This window comes from Mobula hypostoma, chromosome 12 (genome assembly GCF_963921235.1).
Source record: "Mobula hypostoma chromosome 12, sMobHyp1.1, whole genome shotgun sequence".
Classification (NCBI taxonomy): Eukaryota; Metazoa; Chordata; class Chondrichthyes; order Myliobatiformes; family Myliobatidae; genus Mobula; species Mobula hypostoma.
Window position 1 is genome coordinate 113,707,758 of NC_086108.1, and position 21,271 is coordinate 113,729,028.

The window sequence follows — 21,271 nt, forward strand, 5'->3', positions numbered from 1 at the left end:
ACAAGACCCTGGTTTGGGGGGGGGGAGAGAGGATGGCTGAGCAGTTTCTACACCTTGTCCAAGGGTGAATTGCAGGCTAGTGGAGGGAAGGAGCACCGTACACTTCCTTTGGTAGAGACATATCTCCAACCCACTACTTCATATATACATGTACATATGCATACACACACACACACTTATTATATAATAACTAATATATAGACATGACAGCATAGTAAAGCTTAAATTGTCCTATTCAGGCCTAAAGTTTTAATCACTGTGAAGGCATTCTTAGTCTTATGGGATAATGTCTTTCCTAATTAGAGGGGTGGGAGGCACTCTGCTTGGCAGATGAGACTTGCTGCTGTGAAACAATCTCAGGTGCCTCCTCTGTGGTGGTTGACTCTGGGAGTGCAGGAAGAGGTTCTGACAGCTCTGGACACCTTTCTGCTCTAACAATTGACCCTGCTCTCCACAACTGATCGATATGTTGTCTCCAGATGACATCAGACGCAATCTCCACTGTGTAGGAGAGTGGTCCAGTTCTGTTCTTAATCTTTCCAAGTACCTGTTGTTAATCTTCTCTGTAGTCCTTCATCAGGACTGCTTGTCCAGGAGCAAAACCTCGAACCTTCTTGTTTGAGAAGCCTTCAATTCATCTCAGTTATTTGTCTTGCATACTGCTTCTAAGACTGGGTGTGAGGAGATGCAAGATGTTTCCATGCTGTAATTGTTATATGGTTATAAGCATAGGCGCAAGGGGCAACCAAGGAGCAGCATCACTGGTAAGTTGTTGGTTGTGGGGTGTGCTCCATTGTGATATGTAAGGAAGAAATTGGCGAGCTTCTGATTCAGTGTTAGTGTAGTATGTTTTGCTGACGTTGCTTGCCGTGCATTCTTTAAACTCTGGACAAACCTTTTCTTCAAGCCATTTGTAGCTGGGTGGGACAGTACAGAGGTAATATGTCTTACTTCATTCATTTCAGGAATGATTGAAACTGTTCCCCAACAAACTGTGGTACATTGCCATTTGTAGCTGCATCCACTCTGAGCAAGAGACTTATGCCCATGAATAATCCAGCAACATCCACGTGAATCCTCTGTCTGGGTAATGCCGGGCATTCCCAAGGATGGAGAGGCGCTGTTCTTGGCATCTTCTGGGCATGGGGGCATCCCAAACAGTGCATGGCAAGTTGCTCAATCTGCTGATCTATCCCATGTCACCAGACAAAGCTTCAAGCCAATGTTTCATTTTAACTACGCCTAAATGAACAGCATCTAACTACTCCAACACTTTAGCTCTCTGCTCAAATGGCATAACTCTCAATCCCCAAGGAAGGCAACCTCCGTCAAAGTCAAGTTCATATCAGCGCTGGGGAAAATGGGGGAACTGGAGTTTCTTTTGTGTATTCCAGCCATGTCGATCTTAGACAAGATGGAGTATTTTCCGGTTTCCCTTTACATCATCTCTGCCGTAACAGGGAGGCCTTCGATTTACATTAAGGAGAATATGTCAAGAGAACTATCTCTTTTGTAATTCTTTTAGATATTTCATTTTCCAAGGGTAAACAAGACAATCCACCAGCATTTCTATAATTAATTGTTCTCCTGAATTCGATCTTATAATTGTGTCCAAGAAACAGCACATCTCTGCATTTGTGCTACTGCAGTTAGTGGAACACCCTTCTATGGATTGAAAATAGACACCGGAGGTTTATAATCAGTAATGAGGGTAAAGTCTCTCCATTACAGGTACTGGTGGACATATTTTACATCCCAAACCAGAGTCAAGGCCTCTCTGTCAATCTGTGTATAATTCTCTCTGAAGCAGTAACGGAACATCATGCAAAGGCTGTGGGGTATTCACTTGCATCACTCATAACATGTTAGGTAATTGTACCTATACCATAAGGTAGGGTGTCACAGACAAGCTTCACTAGATGATGTGGATTATAATGTGTGAGTACAGTGTCTGATATCACCATCCCTTTACCTTTTGGAAAGCCACCTCACACTGACATTTCTTCCCAATCTGTAGTAATGACTTCAAGGGATGGTCAGTAGTCAGGTTTGGCAGGAAACTGTTATAGAGATTGACAAGTCCTTAAAAGCATCGCAACTGTGACACATCCTTTGGCTTTAAGGCATCCATGACTGCTTGGATTTTCTCAACACACTTGTGCAATCCTTGTGCGTCAATGGTGTGACCACAGTAAAGACCATCAAATCTGCTCTGCCATTTCATCATGACTGATCCATTTTCTCTCGACCCCATTCTCCTGCCTTCATCCCATAACCTTTCATGCCTCGACTAATCAAGATCTTATCAACCTCCACTTTAAGTGCACCCAGTGACCTGGCCTCCAGAGCACCCATCGGCTAAAGAAATTCCACCTCATCTCTGTTCTAAATGGACATCCCTCTATTTTGATGCTATGCCCTCTGGTCCTAAACTCCCCCACCAAATGAAACATCCTCTTCACATCCGCTCTATCTAGGCCTTTTGATACTCAACAGGCTTTAATGAGATCACACCTCACTTTTCTAAATTCCAGTGAGTACACGCCCAGAGCTTTCAATCACTGCTCATATGATAATCCGTTCATTCCCAGAATTATTCCCCTGAACCTTCTCTAAACTCTGTCCAATTTCAGCAGATCTTTTCTTAAATAAGAATCCAAAACAGCGCACAATACTCCAAGTGAGGCCTCATCATTGTATTATATACCCATATTCATTCAAGGCACCTGGTGCTGACTATGTGAAATTTGCACATTCTCCCTGTAACCTATGTTCCTTCTAAGCTGTGCGCGTGCACAAACATTTATCAATCAGCGCATAGAGGAAATTAATGTGTGCACAAAAGGTTAGTTACCTAAAATAACGTAGTAATTAATAACTATACTTATTGAAAATAATCTTTTAGCTAAATGTTTCTGTTAACTAGTTAGTCAGTTTTTCAAATACCACAATGCACGTCACTAATTTACGTCACCTCATCTTTCCTGTTCCGGTTTGTACAGCTACATCACAGCAGCAGCCATCTTTGGCGGACAGTGTTCATATCATAAAGTTTACAAAGATCTGTTTCAAATTCTGTAGATCGGGGTCCCCAATCTTTTTTGCACCATGGACCGGTTTAATATTGGCAATATTCTTGTGGACCAGCCGACGGGAGACGGGGTGGGGTGTTAAATCACGACCGGAATATAGGTGATAAGTCAACTATAAGTCTCTTATAAGTGGCTAATACACGCAATTTCATTTCTAAAAGTGTTTATCTAACGAATTTAATATTAAACACACAGCGCATATTTTCCTTGCATGAATATAGTGATGTCAATTATAAGTTACTTATAAGTCAATAGCATCATAACATTTTAAGTCACATTTGGATATTAAACACACAGCGCATATTTTCCTTGTATGAATATATAAAATCATTGCAATAGACCAATATCGCTGAATCAGGGGGAGCCCTGGGCTTGTTTTCCTGCAACAAGACGGTCCCATCGAGGGGTGATGGGAGACAGCGATACTCGAAGGGGTTCCTTATGTCCAGTCTATTCTGCAATTTAGTTTTCGTTGCATTCATTGCAGAAAACCCCGCTTCATAGAGATACGATGTTGGAAATGGAAGCAACGTTTTCAGTGCTTTCGTGGCTATCTCAGAATATTCAGCCTTGACTTTGATCCAGAATGCCGGCAGAGATGTTATGTCAAACATACTTTTTAGCCCACCGTCATTTGCAAGCTCAAGGAGTTGATCTTCTTCCTGCGCTGACATGGATGATTCACCGGGGACATTCACAAATAGGTCACGGACCTATTCCTTTGGACGTCTTGGGTCATTAGTGGTTGGGAAGTAACGCTCGAATTCTGTTGACTGTGAAGATAGGTGATCGTGCACCAGCTGTGAGGGGGACGGTGCAGCCTCAGTCTCTCCCAAAATCCCAGCTAATGTTGGGAACATGTCAAATATGCCCCTGTCCACTCGCCGTCCCCACAGTTCCAGTTTGGCTTTGAAAGCAAACACTTTATCTGCCAACTTGAAGACAAGTTGTCATTCTCCCTTGAAGTGACAAATTGAGTTCATTGAGCAGATTGAAGATGTCCCACAGATAAGCGAGTTTTGCTATCCACTCCTCGTCACTGAAGTGTGCTGCCAGTGGTGACTTTTTTTCCTGAAAGAAATCTCTGTAGCTGCTCTCTTAACTCAAAAACCCTGGCCAGGGCTCTCCCCGCTGATAGCCACCTGACTTCAGGGTTTAAGAGAAGGCGTTTTTGCTCTGCATCCACTTCCTCACAAAGCTGCTCAAACAGACATGAGTTAAGGGCTTTTGCTTTGATGTGATTGATAACTTCAACAACGACACTCAATACGCTGTTAAGATCAGGTGACATTTTTCGGCTAGCCAGCATTTCCCTGCGTATGGCATTCAGGAGCAACCTCTTTGACTCGGGAAGTGAAACCAGACTCGTTACCGTTCCAGCAGCTGTGCTTCGATGACATAGTGGAGGACATCGATTCTCCTTGAAACTTGCTGAGCCATCTTGTTAGCTGCAGCTTCTCCCAACAGTTCACGGCACATGTCCTTGGCAGCAGACAGAATCAATTCTTCACCAACAGTGAAAGGCTTCTTAGCCTTAGCCATACGGCAAGCCACTAAGTACGACGCTCTCAGAGCAGCAGCATTTGTGGAGGTGGTGACTCTCAGCACTCGCTTCTCTCCCACTTGCTCACACTTTTTCCGCTCAAAAAACTCAGCGGGTTTGTCTTTAAGTGCAGGGTGCTTGGATCCAAGGTACCAAAGCAGTTTTGAGGGCTTCACTGCCTCATTAGACAGCTTGTCTCTACATATCACACACGGGACTTGGAGCGTGTGAGTCACCAGTCGCAATAAAACCTTATTTTGTGTATGACTCGTCATATTTTCTGTTAAAGGAAGCTTTCTTTATTTTTGCAGTCTCGGCCTCAGCTGTCTCTGCATTATCATCGTTAGGCCTTTTATGTCCCCTACCACCTCTTCCAAAGAAACTCTCAAGCAACATTTGTTGCTTACTCATCGAGTAGTTGTAGGTTAATGACGGATTGATGACCTCGCGTGGGTTCAAGTTCAACAGTGGGCGTGATAGGGAATGAGGAAAGGTGCAGCTGACTCATATTGTTTCATATCACCAAATCATATCGTTTCCTTGCGGCCCAGTAGCACATGCTTTGTGGCCCGGTACCAGTCCGCGGCCTGGTGGTTGGGGACCACTGCTACATACAAAGTAGCTTTACAGGTTTTAAGTGATGTTTTCGATGAACTGGCTGCACTGTGCAAGATTCTGCAAAAGAGTGGCCTGACACCAATTGATTCACTTCATTTTGCACGAGGCAAAATTAACAAGATAAGAAAGCAGTATCTGGGAAACAATGTTTCATGGAGTGACAAAGTTAAAGTTTTGATAAGCCAACAACGTGAAGAAAACGTCACAGTAGATACAAGTTCGCTGTTGACTTTTATAAATAGTCCTTGTATTCATTTGAAGAAAGGTTTCCTGAAGATGAGGGACAAGAAAGGTCAGCTTTTGATTTCTCCGCAATTGCAGATTGTGACTTCACATTTGGTGATGAACAAGTTAATGCCTTATGTCTAAAATATCATGATTTTCTAGCTGAAAATACTGTAATAGTTAGTTTAATGACTTCAAATTTTCCATACAAGAAAAAGTTAAATCCAAACTGATTTCAAACTTTGCTCAAATGGTGGCATTTGTACTTCAAGGTGAACAGTTTTGCGACCTTGCACAGTTGATGGACATTGGGGGTGGTGCACTATCCATTACTCCAAAAGACTGGAAGTAGAGCAGATACTGAAAGGCTTTTATTAACAGTAAAATGGATCCACGTCCATGCTGTATGTCTGTCCTGGACTGAGGGAGGAGAAGTGACACAATCGCCTTTATTCAGGGGTCTGTGGGAGGAGCCACAGGAGCAGTCAGCAGAGGGGCATGTCCAGGCATGTCCAGCCAGGTAACCCAGTCACAACCTATATACATGGTTTACCATACTCACCCCTCCTTTTAAAAAAAAGAGTCCCGCGGGGTGAAGTGACTGATAATATTTAAAACAAGTATATTTACAGGTTAAGTCTATCAGGCGGTCGAGTCCGTCGCTGTGATCTACGTAGCACCAGTGGTGATTGCACCAGCGATGGTGGTTGTGCTGGCTCTGGCCTGACTTCAGGTACCAGCACGTTAGGTGTCGGTAATCCCTTGTGCGTGTACATCATGCCTGGTATGGGAGTGTCGTGTGGTGTCTGTGTAGGGCTTGGAGTGCACAGTGTCTCGTGGGTATATATATTGGTGGGTACGGGGTTAATAGTCACCATGGAGTGTTCAGGGTAGGGGCCCGGTGCTCCTGTGGGCACCAGGTCACGGATGGAGACCATGTTCTCCCGCCCATCAGATAAAACCACGTAGACATACTGGGGGTTCGCATGAAGTAAGTGAACCCTCTCGACCATTGGGGCGTATTTATGCTCCTCGAAAGTTTCCGGAGCAGCATTGGCCCCGGGGACGTCAGCCAAGTTGGTAGGGTGGTCCCAGTGGTCGACTTCCTGGGAAAAGAAAAAAGTCGCCCATGAGGGGTGACATTGGTGGACGTGCATAACAGGGAGCGGATGGAGTGGAGTGCCTCGGGAAGGACCTCCTGCCAGCGGGAGACCGGCAGTCCCTTTGACCTGAGGGCTAAGAGTGTGGCCTTCCACACCCTGGCATTCTCCTTCTCCACCTGTCCATTCCCCCCGGATTATAGCTCGTGGTCCTACTAGTTGCAATACCCCTAGCCAGTAGGTATTGGCGTATCTCGTCACTCATAAACGAGGACCCTCTGTCACTGTGGATATAGCATGGGTATCCGAACAGAGTGAAGAGCTTGCGCAGGGCTTTTATAACTGACGTGGTAGTGGTATTAGGGCAGGGGATGGCGAAAGGGAACAGCGAGTACCCGTCGATTACGTTAAGAAAGTACACATTGCGGTCGGTGGAGGGAACGGGGCCCTTAAAGTCAACACTCAGTCGCTCAAAGGGGCGGGTGGCCTTGATGAGTGGTGCCTTTTCGGGTCGGTAGAAGTGCGGTTTGCACTCTGCGCAGACTTGGCAGTCCCTGGTCATCATCCTGATCTCCTCAAGGGAGTAAGGCAGGTTCCGGGCTTTCACAAAGTGGAAAAGCTGGGTGACCCCCCGGGTGGCAAAGGTCTACATGTAGGGTGTATAGCAGGTCGATCTGTGCGCTGGCACATGTTCCCCGGGATAGGGCATCGGAGGGCTCATTGAGCTTCCCAGGCCCATACATACTGTCAGTTGTAGGTGGAGAGTTCGATTCTCCACCTCAGAATTTTATCATTTTTGTTTTTGCCCCGCTGTTGGTTGGTTGCTAAACATGAATGCGACTGAGCACTGGTCAGTCAGCAGAGTGAACTTTTTGCTGGCGAGATAGTGCCTCCAGTGCCTAATAGCTTCCACTATGGCCTGAGCCTCTTTCTCCACTGCGGAGTGCCGAAGTTCAGGGCCTTGAAGGGTATGGGAGAAGAACGCCACTGGTCTTCCCGCCTGGTTGAGGGTAGCAGCCAGTGCAAAGTCGGAGGCGTCACTCTCTACTTGGAAGGGAATGGCCTCATCCACCGCATGCATTGCTGCTTTGGCAATGTCCCCTTTAATGCGGCTGAAGGCTGCGCAGGCCTCAGCTGAGAGGGGAAATGTGGTGGACTTGACCAGGGGGCGGGCCTTGTCTGCGTAGTTAGGAACCCATTGGACGTAATATGAAAAGAAGCCCAGGCACCTTTTGAGGGCTCTGAGGGTGTTGGGAAGAGGGAGTTCCAACAGGGGGCACATACGGTCGGGGTCAGGGTCAGTGACTCCGTTCTCCACGACACACCCAAGGATAGCAAGTTCGGTGGTTCCGAACACACACTTGTCCTTGTTATAGGTGAGACTGAAAGCTTTGGCCTCTTGGAGAAATTTTCGGAGGTTGTTGTCGTGATCCTGCCGGTCTTGCCGCAGATGGTGATGTTATCCAGCTATGGGAATGTGGCCTTCAGTTGGCACTGGTCCAGCATCCGGTCCATTTCCCTCTGGAAGACAGATACACCATTTGTGACACCGAAGGGGGCACGTAGGGATTGATGAAGCCTGCCATCTGAAATAGAAACCATAGAAACTACAGCACAGAAACAGGCCTTTTGGCCCTTCTTGGCTGTTTTGGCCCTTCTTGTCTGCCTCGAAGGCAGTGTAAGGGCGGTCCTCCCGGTGGATGGGGAGCTGATGGTAAGCGGATTTTAGGTCTGTGGTTGAGTACACCTTGTACCGTGCTATCTGACTGACCAAATCCGCGATGCGGGGTAGAGGGTACGCGTTGAGCTGCATGAACCTATTGATGGTCTGGCTATAGTCCGTGACCATCCTATTTTTCTCCCCGTTCCGAACAACGACCACCTGGGCCCTCCAAGGACTTGTGCTTGCCTGAATGATCACTTCCCTGAGCAGCCACTGCGCCTCCGACTTAATGAAGGCTCTGTCCCCCACGCTGTACCTCCTGCTTTTAGTTGCCACAGGTTTACAGTCGGGGGTCAGGTTGGCGAACAGCGGGGGGGGGGGAGGGATCGTGAGGGTGGAGAGGCCGCAAGTGGTGTCCGCAGTGCGGCTGTTGGCATGGTGTTGGGTGGGATGTGCGGGTCGGTGTGTGTGTGTGGTCAGTAGCGGGGTATGTGAACGTATTCCTACAAAGCTCTGGATTTCCGACAATGATTGGTGGGAGGGGCCCCTCATATTCCATTGTCACGCTTCTCAGGCAGCTCTGGAAGTCAAGCCCCAATAGCACAGGGGCACACAGTTGAGGGATGACCAGTAATGTAAAGTCTCGATATTCTGTGCCCTGCACCACGAGCATCGCTACACAACCTCCCTGGATGTCTGTTGTATGCGACCCGGAAGCCATGACGACCCTCTGACTTACTGGCTGTGTCGCGAGTCCGCAATGCTGCACCATGTCCAGGTGGATAAAACTCTCTGTGCTGCCCGTGTCAAACAGGCAGCTTGTCCTGCGCCCCTCCACTAGGATGTCCATCATTGACCTTGCGAGCTGGTGGGGAGCGCTTTGGTCGAGGGCCACGCAGGCCAGAGTTGAGTCGCTGTTGTGTTGAGGCACTGGTGGGGTGCCCCGTGAGCACCCGTGGGTCAAAGGTGGTGCGAGGTGGCACTGACCAAGATGGCTGCCCCCATGTCTCGCACATACACTGACCTGGTCCCAGTGACGAAGGTGTCCCTTACTAGGAGCTCCGCAAGCTGTTCGGCTGTCAGCCCCCGGCAATCGCAGGCCCGCATGAATGTCTATAGGGCCCAGACAAACTCAGTGCTCGACTCTCCGGGCCGCTGCCTCCGCGTCGCTAAGCGATGTGGCGCATAGACCGTGTTTGTCTTCTGAGGGCGCTCATCGCGCCGTCGTAGCTCGGCTGGTCTCTAATCATTGAGTAGACCCGTGGACCGACCCTGGAGAGGAGAACTCTGTGCTTCGCGGCAGACTCGGTCACCTCAATCTCCTCCAGGTATGATTCGAAGCAGGCTAGCCAGAGTTCAAAAGTATTTCCGGCTTCAGGTGTTTGTGGGTCGAGGTCTCACTTGTCGGGTCTCAGGACGTGTTCCATAAGACCATAAGACAAAGGAGCAGAAGTAGCCCATTCGGCCCATTGAGTCTGCTCCGCCATTTTATCATGAGCTGATCCATTTTATCCTATTTAGTCCCACTGCCCCGCCTTCTCACCATAACCTTTGATGCCCTGGCTACTCAGATACCTATCAATCTCTGCCTTAAAGACACCCAATGACTTGGCCTCCACTGCTGCCCGTGGCAACAAATTCCATAGATTCACTACCCTCTGACTAAAAAATTTTTTTCGCATTTCTGTTCTGAAAGGGCGCCCTTAAATCCTGAAGTCATGCCCTCTCGTACTAGACTCCCCCATCATGGGGAACAACTTTGCCACATCCACTCTGTCCATGCCTTTTAACATTCGAAATGTTTCTATGAGGTCTCCCCTCATTCTTCTAAACTCCAAGGAATACAATCCAAGAGCGGACAAATGTTCCTCATATGTTAACCCTCTCATTCCTGGAATCATTCTAGTGAATCTTCTCTGTACCCTCTCCAACGTCAGCACATCCTTTCTTAAATAAGGAGACCAAAACTGCCCACAGTACTCCAAGTGAGGTCTCACCAGCGCCTTATAGAGCCTCAACATCACATCCCTGCTCCTATACTCTATTCCTCTAGAAATGAATGCCAACATTCCATTCGCCTTCTTCACTACCGACTCAACCTGGAGGTTAACTTTAAGGGAATCCTGTACGAGGACTCCCAAGTCCCGTTGCATCTCAGAACTTTGAATTCTTTCCCCATTTAAATAATAGTCTGTCCATTTATTTTTTCTGCCAAAGTGCATAACCATACACTTTCCAACATTGTACTTCATTTGCCACTTCTCTGCCCATTCTTCCAATCTATCCAAGTCTCTCTGCAGACTCTCCATTTCCTCAGCACTACCAGCCCCTCCACCTATCTTCGTATTGTCAGCAAACTTAGCCACAAAGCCATCTATTCCATAATCCAAATCGTTGATGCACAATGTAAAAAGAAGCGGCCCCAACAGTGATCCCTGTGGAACACCACTGGTAACCGGCAGCCAACCAGAATAGGATCCCTTTATTCCCACTCTCTGTTTCCTGCCAATCAGCCAACGCTCTATCCACGTATGTAACATGCCTTAAAATTACTGTTAATAAAATTGATGCACTATCAATTACTCCAAAAGACTAGAAGTAGAGTAGATACTGAAAGGCTTTTATTAACAGTAAAAAGGATCCACGTCCATGCTGTATGTTTGTCCTGGACTGTGGGAGGAGCAGTGACACAATCGCCTTATTCAGGGGTCTGTGGAAGGAGCCACAGGAGCAGTCAGCAGAGGGGCATGTCCAGCCAGGTAACCCAGTCACAACCTATAAACATGGTTTACCACAGGGGGGACCTTTCTTGTGTCTAGTGCAGACTGTGAGCGAGGTTTTAGCCTAATGAATCAATTCAAAAACAAGCTGAGAAACTGTTCAGGTGAATGTCATTTGGATATTTTAATGAGAATCAAAGGCTACCAATTGGATGGAAGTTCGATTAGTCTAGATAGAGTTTACAAAGAATAGGTAAATGCCAAAGACAGGAGAGAGAAAAAATAACTGAGTGACATAAATATGTACGTTATTTTGCTGTTATTCTGTGCAGTTTTATGTCAAATATTTTGTAAACCTACATAAACTGTGCCACGTGTGCATTCAATGTGCACATACAGGAAAAAAATTTGCACAACGCAAGATCTTTGTGCACACTGACTACTAAAAATTAGAGGGAACATTGCCTGTAACCACATGGTCTTCCCCGGGTGCTCCAATTTCCTTCCACTTTTTCAGGTTGGTGGGTGCTGTAAATTGTATAAGAGTGGTAAAATCTGGGGAAGTTGATGGGAGTTTCAGATTATCAGTATCTACAGTACTTTGTGTTTGTAAATGTGGAACAAATGGAAGATAATGCAGATTGAGTTAGAGCAGAGATCAGACATGGAGTCCATGGACCTCAAGCATACTGGTACTGGTCCACGGCATGAACAAGGTTGAGAACCTCTGAGTTTGATGAAGAAAGGTGGTACACTATAAATGTCAAGAATAGATTTCCTGGATTTTGTAGGACGCGTTCATAAGCATTAAATGCATACATGTGTAGATTAAAGAAGGAAAAAAACAGCACTTATCCAGTGCTTTTCAGTCTCTGGATATCAACGTGTTTAAGTACACTCTCCGCCATCACTTATGGCTCATGAAGCAGAGCCAAATATACTTCATTTCAAAATAGATCAGTGGCACAAACAACTTTTTTGAAGGAGTGTCTGAATGACATTGTAAATCACTTCAAAGGACCATACAGTATGCATGAAACTACTTTCCTTTAACCACTGATTTTTTTTTATTCATGCATTTGTAGAAGTGCAATTATAAACTGGATAGTTTCAGTTGATGCTATGAAAAAAAGGAAGTTCTCCTTCCAGCTTTAAGTGCTTAACCATCAACTTTAACATTTATCAGTTAAGGAGACTCAATCCGAACATTCGCCTGTATCATGAAAACATCTCAAAAATTTAAGAATTAAGGTTTTTAAGAATTAATTAAGACAATTATTCAGACCATGCAACCATTCCCAAAATCAGCAAGACCACATTAATTTTATTATTTTTGACCACATAATAAAACTAACATCTACAGATATTTCCAGATCATACAGCAGAGAAATCTGAACTTTTTCAGCTTCCATTTGTCTGTTATGTTGCAGATATTAGGCTCATTACCTCTCCCCTGTTCACAAGTTACGCTCCCTGCACCAGTTCCTGTGTCTCGATCCTGTCAATATAGAGCGATAGAGTACTACAGCACAGCAACAGACCCTTTGGCCTATATTGAACTGTTATTCTGCAGAGTAATGTGGCATAGACATTGGTCCTGGTAAAATGTTGTGTTTGTTTCCTGAATTTGATTCAGCAAGTTTACAATTGAGAGAAGAGTTCAAAATCATTATAAATGCACAGAGCTGCAACTGCTCTCACTTTTTGCAGCCAAACATCCTACCATATCAAGTACGGTCCAAGTGGTACATTGGGATATTAAGAATATTGGAAATAATTTGAACAGTAATCTATCCAGTGCTAACAGTTAAGCAAAAGTTTCATCCCCTCTTAATGGCAGTCTAGCACTCATTGTTTCATCTTCACTGAGCAGCCAAACCAATAACAATATGGAAATGGTACCTGCTATATCATCAACAATCTCTGCATAAGTGCGCCGAGCAATGTCAAGGAACTCGTTGATGTTTGGCCTGACCGCATAGCATTTCTGTGTCCTCATATTCAAGCATCCTTTAATGTATCTTGTATCATCATTAATAACAGTCTTGATTTCCTCCAGAATAAGGTTGAATCTGCAATTTTCACAACGCAAAAATGCCAAGCGCAATGAATTCTTCAAATTGTGCAGTAAAAAAACAGTCTGTTAGAAATTAGCTCATTCGTCAATAAACTTGGGGACAAACATGCCATGATATACACCACTTGGTCTGAATTTGGTTATTCCTGGGAAGTACACAAGGGCCTCAGTTTACAGTGTGGAAGGTACTGTGAAGTGAGACTCCAATTTCATGCAGTGACTGGAGGTGCAAACTTGTTCTCAGAGCAAGGAAGGCTAAAGTAGATTTAACACAGATGTCCAACATTGTTGTCATTACTTAAGACTACTGTTTGAAATTGATTACTAGAGATATAAATAACATAAATTAAAAGTAAAAACCTGCAGATGCTGGAAATCAGAAAGAGATGGCGACAGGTCCATTGAGTAACCCCAGCATCATCTGATGATGCAATTAAACTGACTGACAGAAGAACCTCAAAGTCAGAGTCAATTTATTATGGAAGTACGTAATGTTACCATGTACTACCTTGAGATTCATTTTTTTGCATTCATAGGAAAACAAATTATAATTGAGATTATGAAAAACTATACAAATGATTAAGAAATGCAAAATAGATTTATGAAAAACTATACATAAAGACTGACAAACAACCTAACTGCAAAAGAAGAAGATTGCGCAGAATTAAATAATAAGTAATACTGAGAACATGAGTTGTAGAGACTGTGAAGGACGTGCTCTGGGACTGTTGAAAACATTAGCTGTAGAATCCTTGAAAATGGGCCTGTAGGTTGTGAAATCAGTTCCCTGTTGTGACGAGTGAAGCTATCCACCTGATGAAAGATGGTATTGCTTAAGATCACAGCAAAAATCAATAGTGGTCATTACCACATTGCTTTGTATGGTAGTCCACTGTGTATGAATTGACTGCCATCTTTCCCACAAAATCATTGTCAATACAGTTGTAAACTTTACTCTCAGATAAAAAGTGCTTTGTGATGTCCTGAGGCAAGTCCCTTCTTTCCAAGAAGTTGTAAACTGGAATGCACATGGAAATAGATGCAAAAACAACTTTCAAAATGGAACTGAAGTATTATAGAAACATTTTTAGGAATTTGGGAAGGAACCACTGAACAGTTCTTTCAAAATGAGCAATGGTGGAAATAGCTTCTTTTGTGCTGTAAGTTCAATAAGGTATGGGTGGAAGTGGATCAAAATAAAAGGAACCCAACCAAGATCTTAACTCTTGAGTAACATATTAAAATGCTGGAGGAATTCAGCAGGTCAGCCAGTGTCTATGGAGAGGAATAAACAGTGCATGTTTAGGGCCAAGACTGAGAACCAGGACTGATGAGGGGTCTCTGCCCAAAATGTTTACTGTTTATTCCTCTTCACAGATGCTGCCTGACTTACTGAGTTCCTCCAGCATTTTGTATGTGCTCCTCTGGATTTTCAACATCTGCAAAATCTCTTGTAGATCTTAATTCTGTCATTAGCAGGAAGGATTTTAAGGAATGGACGACCCATCTGCTTACACAAACTGACAGGTCTGTAAAAAGTTTTGAATAGTCAAGTCGAGTCAAGTTTATTGTATCATGCATAAGTCCATACAGGTACAATGGAGAACTGAATTGCAGCAGCTCCACAGGCACACAGCATTTAAGTAGAATGACCAAAAAAGCTCACCAGCAGGCTAAGGAAATTCTACATGTCCCAGTGACTCTCATCAAGTTTTACAGATACACCATAGAAAGTATTCTGAATAAAACACACAAAATACTTCAGGAACTCAGCAGGTCAGGCAGTATCTATGGAGAGGAAAAGGTCAACGTATTGAACATTCATCAGGACGAGAAAGAAAGGGGGAAGAAGTCGAATAAGAAGGTTGGGGGAGGTGAAGGAGATAGGTGAAGCAAAGTTAGGAGGAAGGTAAGTGTGTGGGGGAGGGGGAATGAAGTGAGAAGCCAGGAGGGGATAGGTGGAAAATGTAAAGTGCTGAAGGAGGAATCTGATAGGAGCAAGATAGCAGTGGAGCCAAGCTCCAAGGACATGTGACTGTGACTGACATTGAGTCTGGGTGACCACATGGTTGAAGAGTCAGAGAGCAGCAAAGATCATAGAGGGCAGTGAGAGAAAGTCTCTGAACGCCCACTGAAGAGAAGATTTAAACTTCTTCACAGTAAATATACCCTGAAGAGATTTTGCAGAACAAGAAGTCATAAACACAAGAGATTCTGCAAAATCCTAGCTGGGTGCATCAGTTTGGTATGGCAAATGTACTGCCCAAAACTGCAAGAAATTGGAGAACGTTGTGCACACAGCTCAGTCTAACACAAAAAAAAACCTTCTCCATTGCCTCTGTCTACACTTCCCACTGCCTTGAGCAAGCAACCAACCTAATCAAAGACCCCTTCCACCCTGGGGATTCTCTTTTTTCCCCATCCATTGAGCTAGAGCTACAAAATATTTAAAACTTAAAGACTTTTAAATGGAACTCTAACACGATAAAGATGAACTCTTAATATCACAATCTACCCCATCTTGGCCCTTGTCCTCTCAGCTCCGTAAGGGTGTCACTACACTCTGCATCATTATCCTTTTCTACTCTCTTGATGTACTCATGTTGCTGGTTAAAGAAGAGATTAACGTAATAGAAAGGAAGGACATAAGCCGGGAAGATGTGGAATCGATATGGGTAGAGCTGCGTAACACTAAGGGGCAGAAGACGCTGGTGGGAGTTGTGTACAGGCCACCTAACAGTAGTAGTGAGGTCGGAGATGGTATTAAACAGGAAATTAGAAATGTGTGCAATAAAGGAACAGCAGTTATAATGGGTGACTTCAATCTACATGTAGATTGGGTGAACCAAATTGGTAAAGGTGCTGAGGAAGAGGATTTCTTGGAATGTATGCGGGATGGTTTTTTGAACCAACATGTCGAGGAACCGACTAGAGAGCAGGCTATTCTGGACTGGGTTTTGAGCAATGAGGAAGGGTTAATTAACAATCTTGTCGTGAGAGGCCCCTTGGGTAAGAGTGACCATAATATGGTGGAATTCTTCATTAAGATGGAGAGTGACATAGTTAATTCAGAAACAAAGGTTCTGAACTTAAAGAGGGGTAACTTTGAAGGTATGAGACGTGAATTAGCTAAGATAGACTGGCAAATGACAGTTAAAGGATTGACAGTGGATATGCAATGGCAAGCATTTAAAGGTTGCATGGATGAACTACAACAATTGTTCATCCCAGTTTGGCAAAAGAATAAATCAAGGAAGGTAGTGCACACGTGGCTGACAAGAGAAATTAGGGATAGTATCAATTCCAAAGAAGAAGCATACAAATTAGCCAGAGAAAGTGGCTCACCTGAGGACTGGGAGAAATTCAGAGTTCAGCAGAGGAGGACAAAGGGCTTAATTAGGAAGGGGAAAAAAGATTATGAGAGAAAACTGGCAGGGAACATAAAAATGGACTGTAAAAGCTTTTATAGATATGTAAAAAGGAAAAGACTGGTAAAGACAAATGTAGGTCCCCTGCAGACAGAAACAGGTGAATTGATTATGGGGAGCAAGGACATGGCAGACCAATTGAATAATTACTTTGGTTCTGTCTTCACTAAGGAGGACATAAATAATCTTCCAGAAATAGTAGGGGACAGAGGGTCCAGTGAGATGGAGGAACTGAGCGAAATACATGTTAGTAGGGAAGTGGTGTTAGGTAAATTGAAGGGATTGAAGGCAGATAAATCCCCAGGGCCAGATGGTCTGCATCCTAGAGTGCTTAAGGAAGTAGTCCAAGAAATAGTGGATGCATTAGTGATAATTTTTCAAAACTCGTTAGATTCTGGACTAGTTCCTGAGGATTGGAGGGTGGCTAATGTAACTCCACTTTTTAAAAAAGGAGGGAGAAAGAAAGATTAAGGTCCCACACAGGAGATTAGTGTGCAAACTTAAAGCACACGGTATTGGGGGTAAGGTATTGGTGTGGGTGGAGAATTGGTTAGCAGACAGGAAGCAAAGAGTGGGAATAAATGGGACCTTTTCAGAATGGCAGGCGGTGAATAGTGGGGTACCGCAAGGCTCAGTGCTGGGACCCCAGTTGTTTACAATATATATTAATGACTTGGATGAGGGAATTAAATGCAGCATCTCCAAGTTTGCGGATGACACGAAGATGGGCGGCGGTGTTAGCTGTGAGGAGGATGCTAAGAGGATGCAGGGTGACTTGGATAGGTTGGGTGAGTGGGCAAATTCATGGCAGATGCAATTTAATGTGGATAAATGTGAAGTTATCCACTTTGGTGGCAAAAATAGGAAAAACAGATTATTATCTGAATGGTGGCCAATTAGGAAAAGGGGAGGTGCAACGAGACCTGGGTGTCATTATACACCAGTCATTGAAAGTGGGCATGCAGGTACAGCAGGCGGTGAAAAAGGCGAATGGTATGCTGGCATTTATAGCGAGAGGATTCGAGTACAGGAGCAGGGAGGTACTACTGCAGTTGTACAAGGCCTTGGTGAGACCACACTTGGAGTATTGTGTGCAGTTTTAGTCCCCTAATCTGAGGAAAGACATCCTTGCCATAGAGGGAGTACAAAGAAGGTTCACCAGATTGATTCCTGGGATGGCAGGATTTTCATATGAAGAAAGACTGGATGAACTGGGCTTGTACTCGTTGGAATTTAGAAGATTGAGGGGGAATCTGATTGAAACGTATAAGATCCTAAAGGGATTGGACAGGCTAGATGCAGGAAGATTGTTCCCGACGTTGGGGAAGTCCAGAACGAGGGGCCACAGTTTGAGGACAGAGGGGAAGCCTTTTAGGACCGAGATTAGGAAAAACTTCTTCACACAGAGAGTGGTGAATCTGTGGAATTCTCTGCCACAGGAAACAGTTGAGGCCAGTTCATTGGCTATATTTAAGAGGGAGTTAGATATGGCCCTTGTGGCTACGGGGGTCAGGGGGTATGGAGGGAAGGCTGGGGCGGGGTTCTGAGTTGGAGGATCAGCCATGATCATAATAAATGGCGGTGCAGGCTCGAAGGGCCGAATGGCCTACTCCTGCACCTATTTTCTATGTTTTCTATGCTTCTATGTATGGTGTGATCTGTCTGGATGTCACGCAAAACAAAGCTCTTCACTCGAGGAAGTTGTGGCAAGGTAAGGGCTAATAATACCCAGGCATGGATAGTCTGCAGATAGGGTGCAGTCAACTCAGGCAAGTGAAGCTTTTGAAGAGAGGTTTTTAATGAGTGCTATTCCCCTTTTGCACAACAGAGGACAGGAGCCATTTGACGTACCAAGAAAAGATAGAATTGCAAAAAAAGAATTCTATGGTGTCACTTACCATTGGTCAGTTAATTTACAAATTCTGTCATACTACTGGCTTTTAACATGGAGATTCTATTGGCTAGTGATACCTGTATTATCATAGAATGGTGATTGCAAATAAGGAATTTGAACATCCACAAAGTTACTAATTAGTCAATATCTGTATCTAACTAATCAATTCTGTATAAAAATGGCATTTCTGTGTTCAAACTTTGGAACAGTTTGGTATCGGGGCTGGGCTGTTCTCCTTGTTCACAAGTAAATACAGTATGACTGAAGAACAAGCACGAGGTTGCAGATCATCAGCACTTACTATAGTGAGGCTTACCTGCTGTCTCCAAGTGAACTGCAATAAGCCTTTAGTAGTGGGGTCTTGCAGTTTTTCAGAATTTCCTAAAGAGCAAGAAAGCATTCTTAGACAATTGTTTTTATGCATTCTTTAAAAGTGATGATTTCTTCCCCTTGTTTCTGAAAAGGATTTGCCAACTTCCTGGGCTACTGTTATTGTAATGACACAAGAATGCTTCGTGGGCATGAAATCTACCTCTGCTCCCTTTAGAACATAGAACAGAGAACAGCACACTGAAGCCAAGAAAAGCACAGCACTTCTGCCCACAACATTGTGTCAATCCAATTAAATTAGTAATCAAATGGCAACCAATTCCCTTTGCCTACACAATGTCCAAATCCTTCCATTTTCCTCACAATCATGTGCCTATCTAATGTCTCTTAAAAGTTTCTAATGTATCTGCTTCTACCACCACGTCAGGCAGTGCATTCCAGGCACCCACCACTCTATTTAAAAAAAAACGCCTCTCACATCTCCTTTGAAATTATCCCCTCCTACTTTAAATGTATGTCCTCTGGTATTAGACATTTCAAATCTGGAAAAAAGATATTGTCTGCCTACTCTATCTACACCTCTCAAAGTTCAAAGTAAATTTATTATCAAGGAACATACATGTCACCATATACGTACTTTGATATGATGGTGCTTTCCCACTTCATGAGGAAGGCAAAATAGAAGCATTCTCAGAGAATTTACAACCATCTCTGCATTAACAGAGACACGAGGCACACGTGGCAAGAAATTCAGAGGATTACAGACTACAAGTCTACCCTGCATGTCAGTGACCAGGATGCTTAATTCCCCAAGAGGCTGAATGTCTTCGATGCCCGGTTTGATGCACAGAACAATGTGCTGGCGAGGAAGGCACCCCCACCCCCACCCTCGGGGGACCAGACACTTCGTCTGGTTGAGTTGAGCTGAGGAAGACCCTGGCCATAGTCAAACCACAGAAAACTGCAGAACCCAATAATATACCAGCTGGGCTTCTGAAAGACCGCGCAGCCCAGCCGACGATGGTGCTGACAGATACATTCAATCTCTCTCTGGAACAATCTATTGTCCCCCTGGTCTTCAGTCCTGTTGTGGCCATTACAGAGACTTGGATGGCTCAGGGGCAGGAATGGCTACTTAGAGTGCCAGACTTTAATGTTTCAGAAAGGACAGGGAGGAAGGCAAAAGAGCTGGGGGCGTGGCACCGCTGATCACAGATAGTGTCACAGCAGCAGAAAAGGAGGCAGTCATGGAGGGATTGTCTACTGAGTCTCTGGGGGTGGAAGTTAGAAACAGTAAGGTGTTAATAACCCTACTGGGTGATTTTTTATAGACCACCCAATAGTAACAGGGACACCGAGGAACAGATATGGAGACGATTATGGAACGGTGCAATAATAACAGGGTTGTTGTGATGGGAGATTTTAATCCCCAATATTGATTGGCATCCCCCAAGAGATACCAGGTCAGGTTCTGAAAGACCATTCAGCCCAAGGTTCAGATGAGGTGGAGTTTGTTAGATGTGTTCAGGAAGGTTTCCTGACACAATACGTAGGTAAGCCTTCAAGATGAGAGGCCGTACTTGATCTGGTATTGGGAAATGAAACTGGTTAGGTGTCAGGTCTCTCAGTGGGAGAGCATTTTGGAGCTAATGATCACAATTCTATCTCCTTTACCATAGCATTAGAGAGGGATAGGAGCCGACAAGTTAGGAAAACGTTTGGTTGGAGTAAGGGGAAATATGAAGCTATCAGGCAGGAACTTGGAAACTGGGAACAAATGTTCTCAGAAATGTACGGCAAAAATGTGGCAAATATTCAGGGGATATTTGCATGGCATTCTGCACAGGTATGTTCCAATGAGACAGGATACAGGTACCATGGTGTACAAAGGCTGTTGAAAATCTAGTTAAGAAGAAAAGAAAAGCTTATGAAAGATTCAAAAAACTAGGTAGTGATAGAGATCTAGAAAATTACAAGGCTAGCAGGAAGGAGCTTAGGAGAGCCAGAAGGGGCCATGAGAAGACCTTGGTGAGCAGGATTAAGGAAAACCCAAAGACATTATAAAAGTATGTGAAGAGTAAGAGAATAAGACATGAGAGAATAGTGTGACAGTGGAAAAGTGTGTGTGGAACCAGAGGAGATAGTTGAGGTCCTTAATGAATACTTTGCTTCAGTATTTACTAAGGAAAAGGATCTTGGTGATTGTAGGGATGACTTACAGCAGATTGAAAAGCTTGAGCATATAGACATTAAGAAAGAGGATGTACTGAAGCTTTTGGATAAGTCTCTGAGACCGGATGAGATGTACCCCAGGCTACTGTGGGGAGTGAGGGAGGAGGATACTAAGTCTCTGGCAATGATGTTGGCATCATCAGTGGGGACAGGAGAGGTTCTGGAGGATTGGAGAGTTGCAAATGTTGTTCCCTTATTCAAGAAAGGGAGTAGAGATACCCCAGGAAATTATAGACCAGTGAGTCTTACTTCGGTGGTTGGTAAGTTGGTGGAAAAGATCATAAGAGGCAGGACTTATGAACATTTGGCGAGGCATAATATGATTAGTAATAGCTAGCATGGCTTCGTC

General features: G+C 44.5%; 1 protein-coding gene across 1 annotated transcript in view; it reads right to left on the reverse strand.

The window, feature by feature from the left end:
* msh4 (mutS homolog 4) overlaps positions 1-21,271 on the reverse strand; it is a 256,979-nt gene that overhangs the window by 61,873 nt on the left and 173,835 nt on the right. Inside the window, exons 10-11 of the mRNA XM_063063470.1 lie at positions 18,677-18,741; positions 12,864-13,033 (exon numbers count right to left, since the gene is read on the reverse strand). Of these exons, the coding sequence (XP_062919540.1) occupies positions 12,864-13,033; positions 18,677-18,741 (235 nt within the window). The remainder of the gene's footprint in view (positions 1-12,863; positions 13,034-18,676; positions 18,742-21,271) is intronic.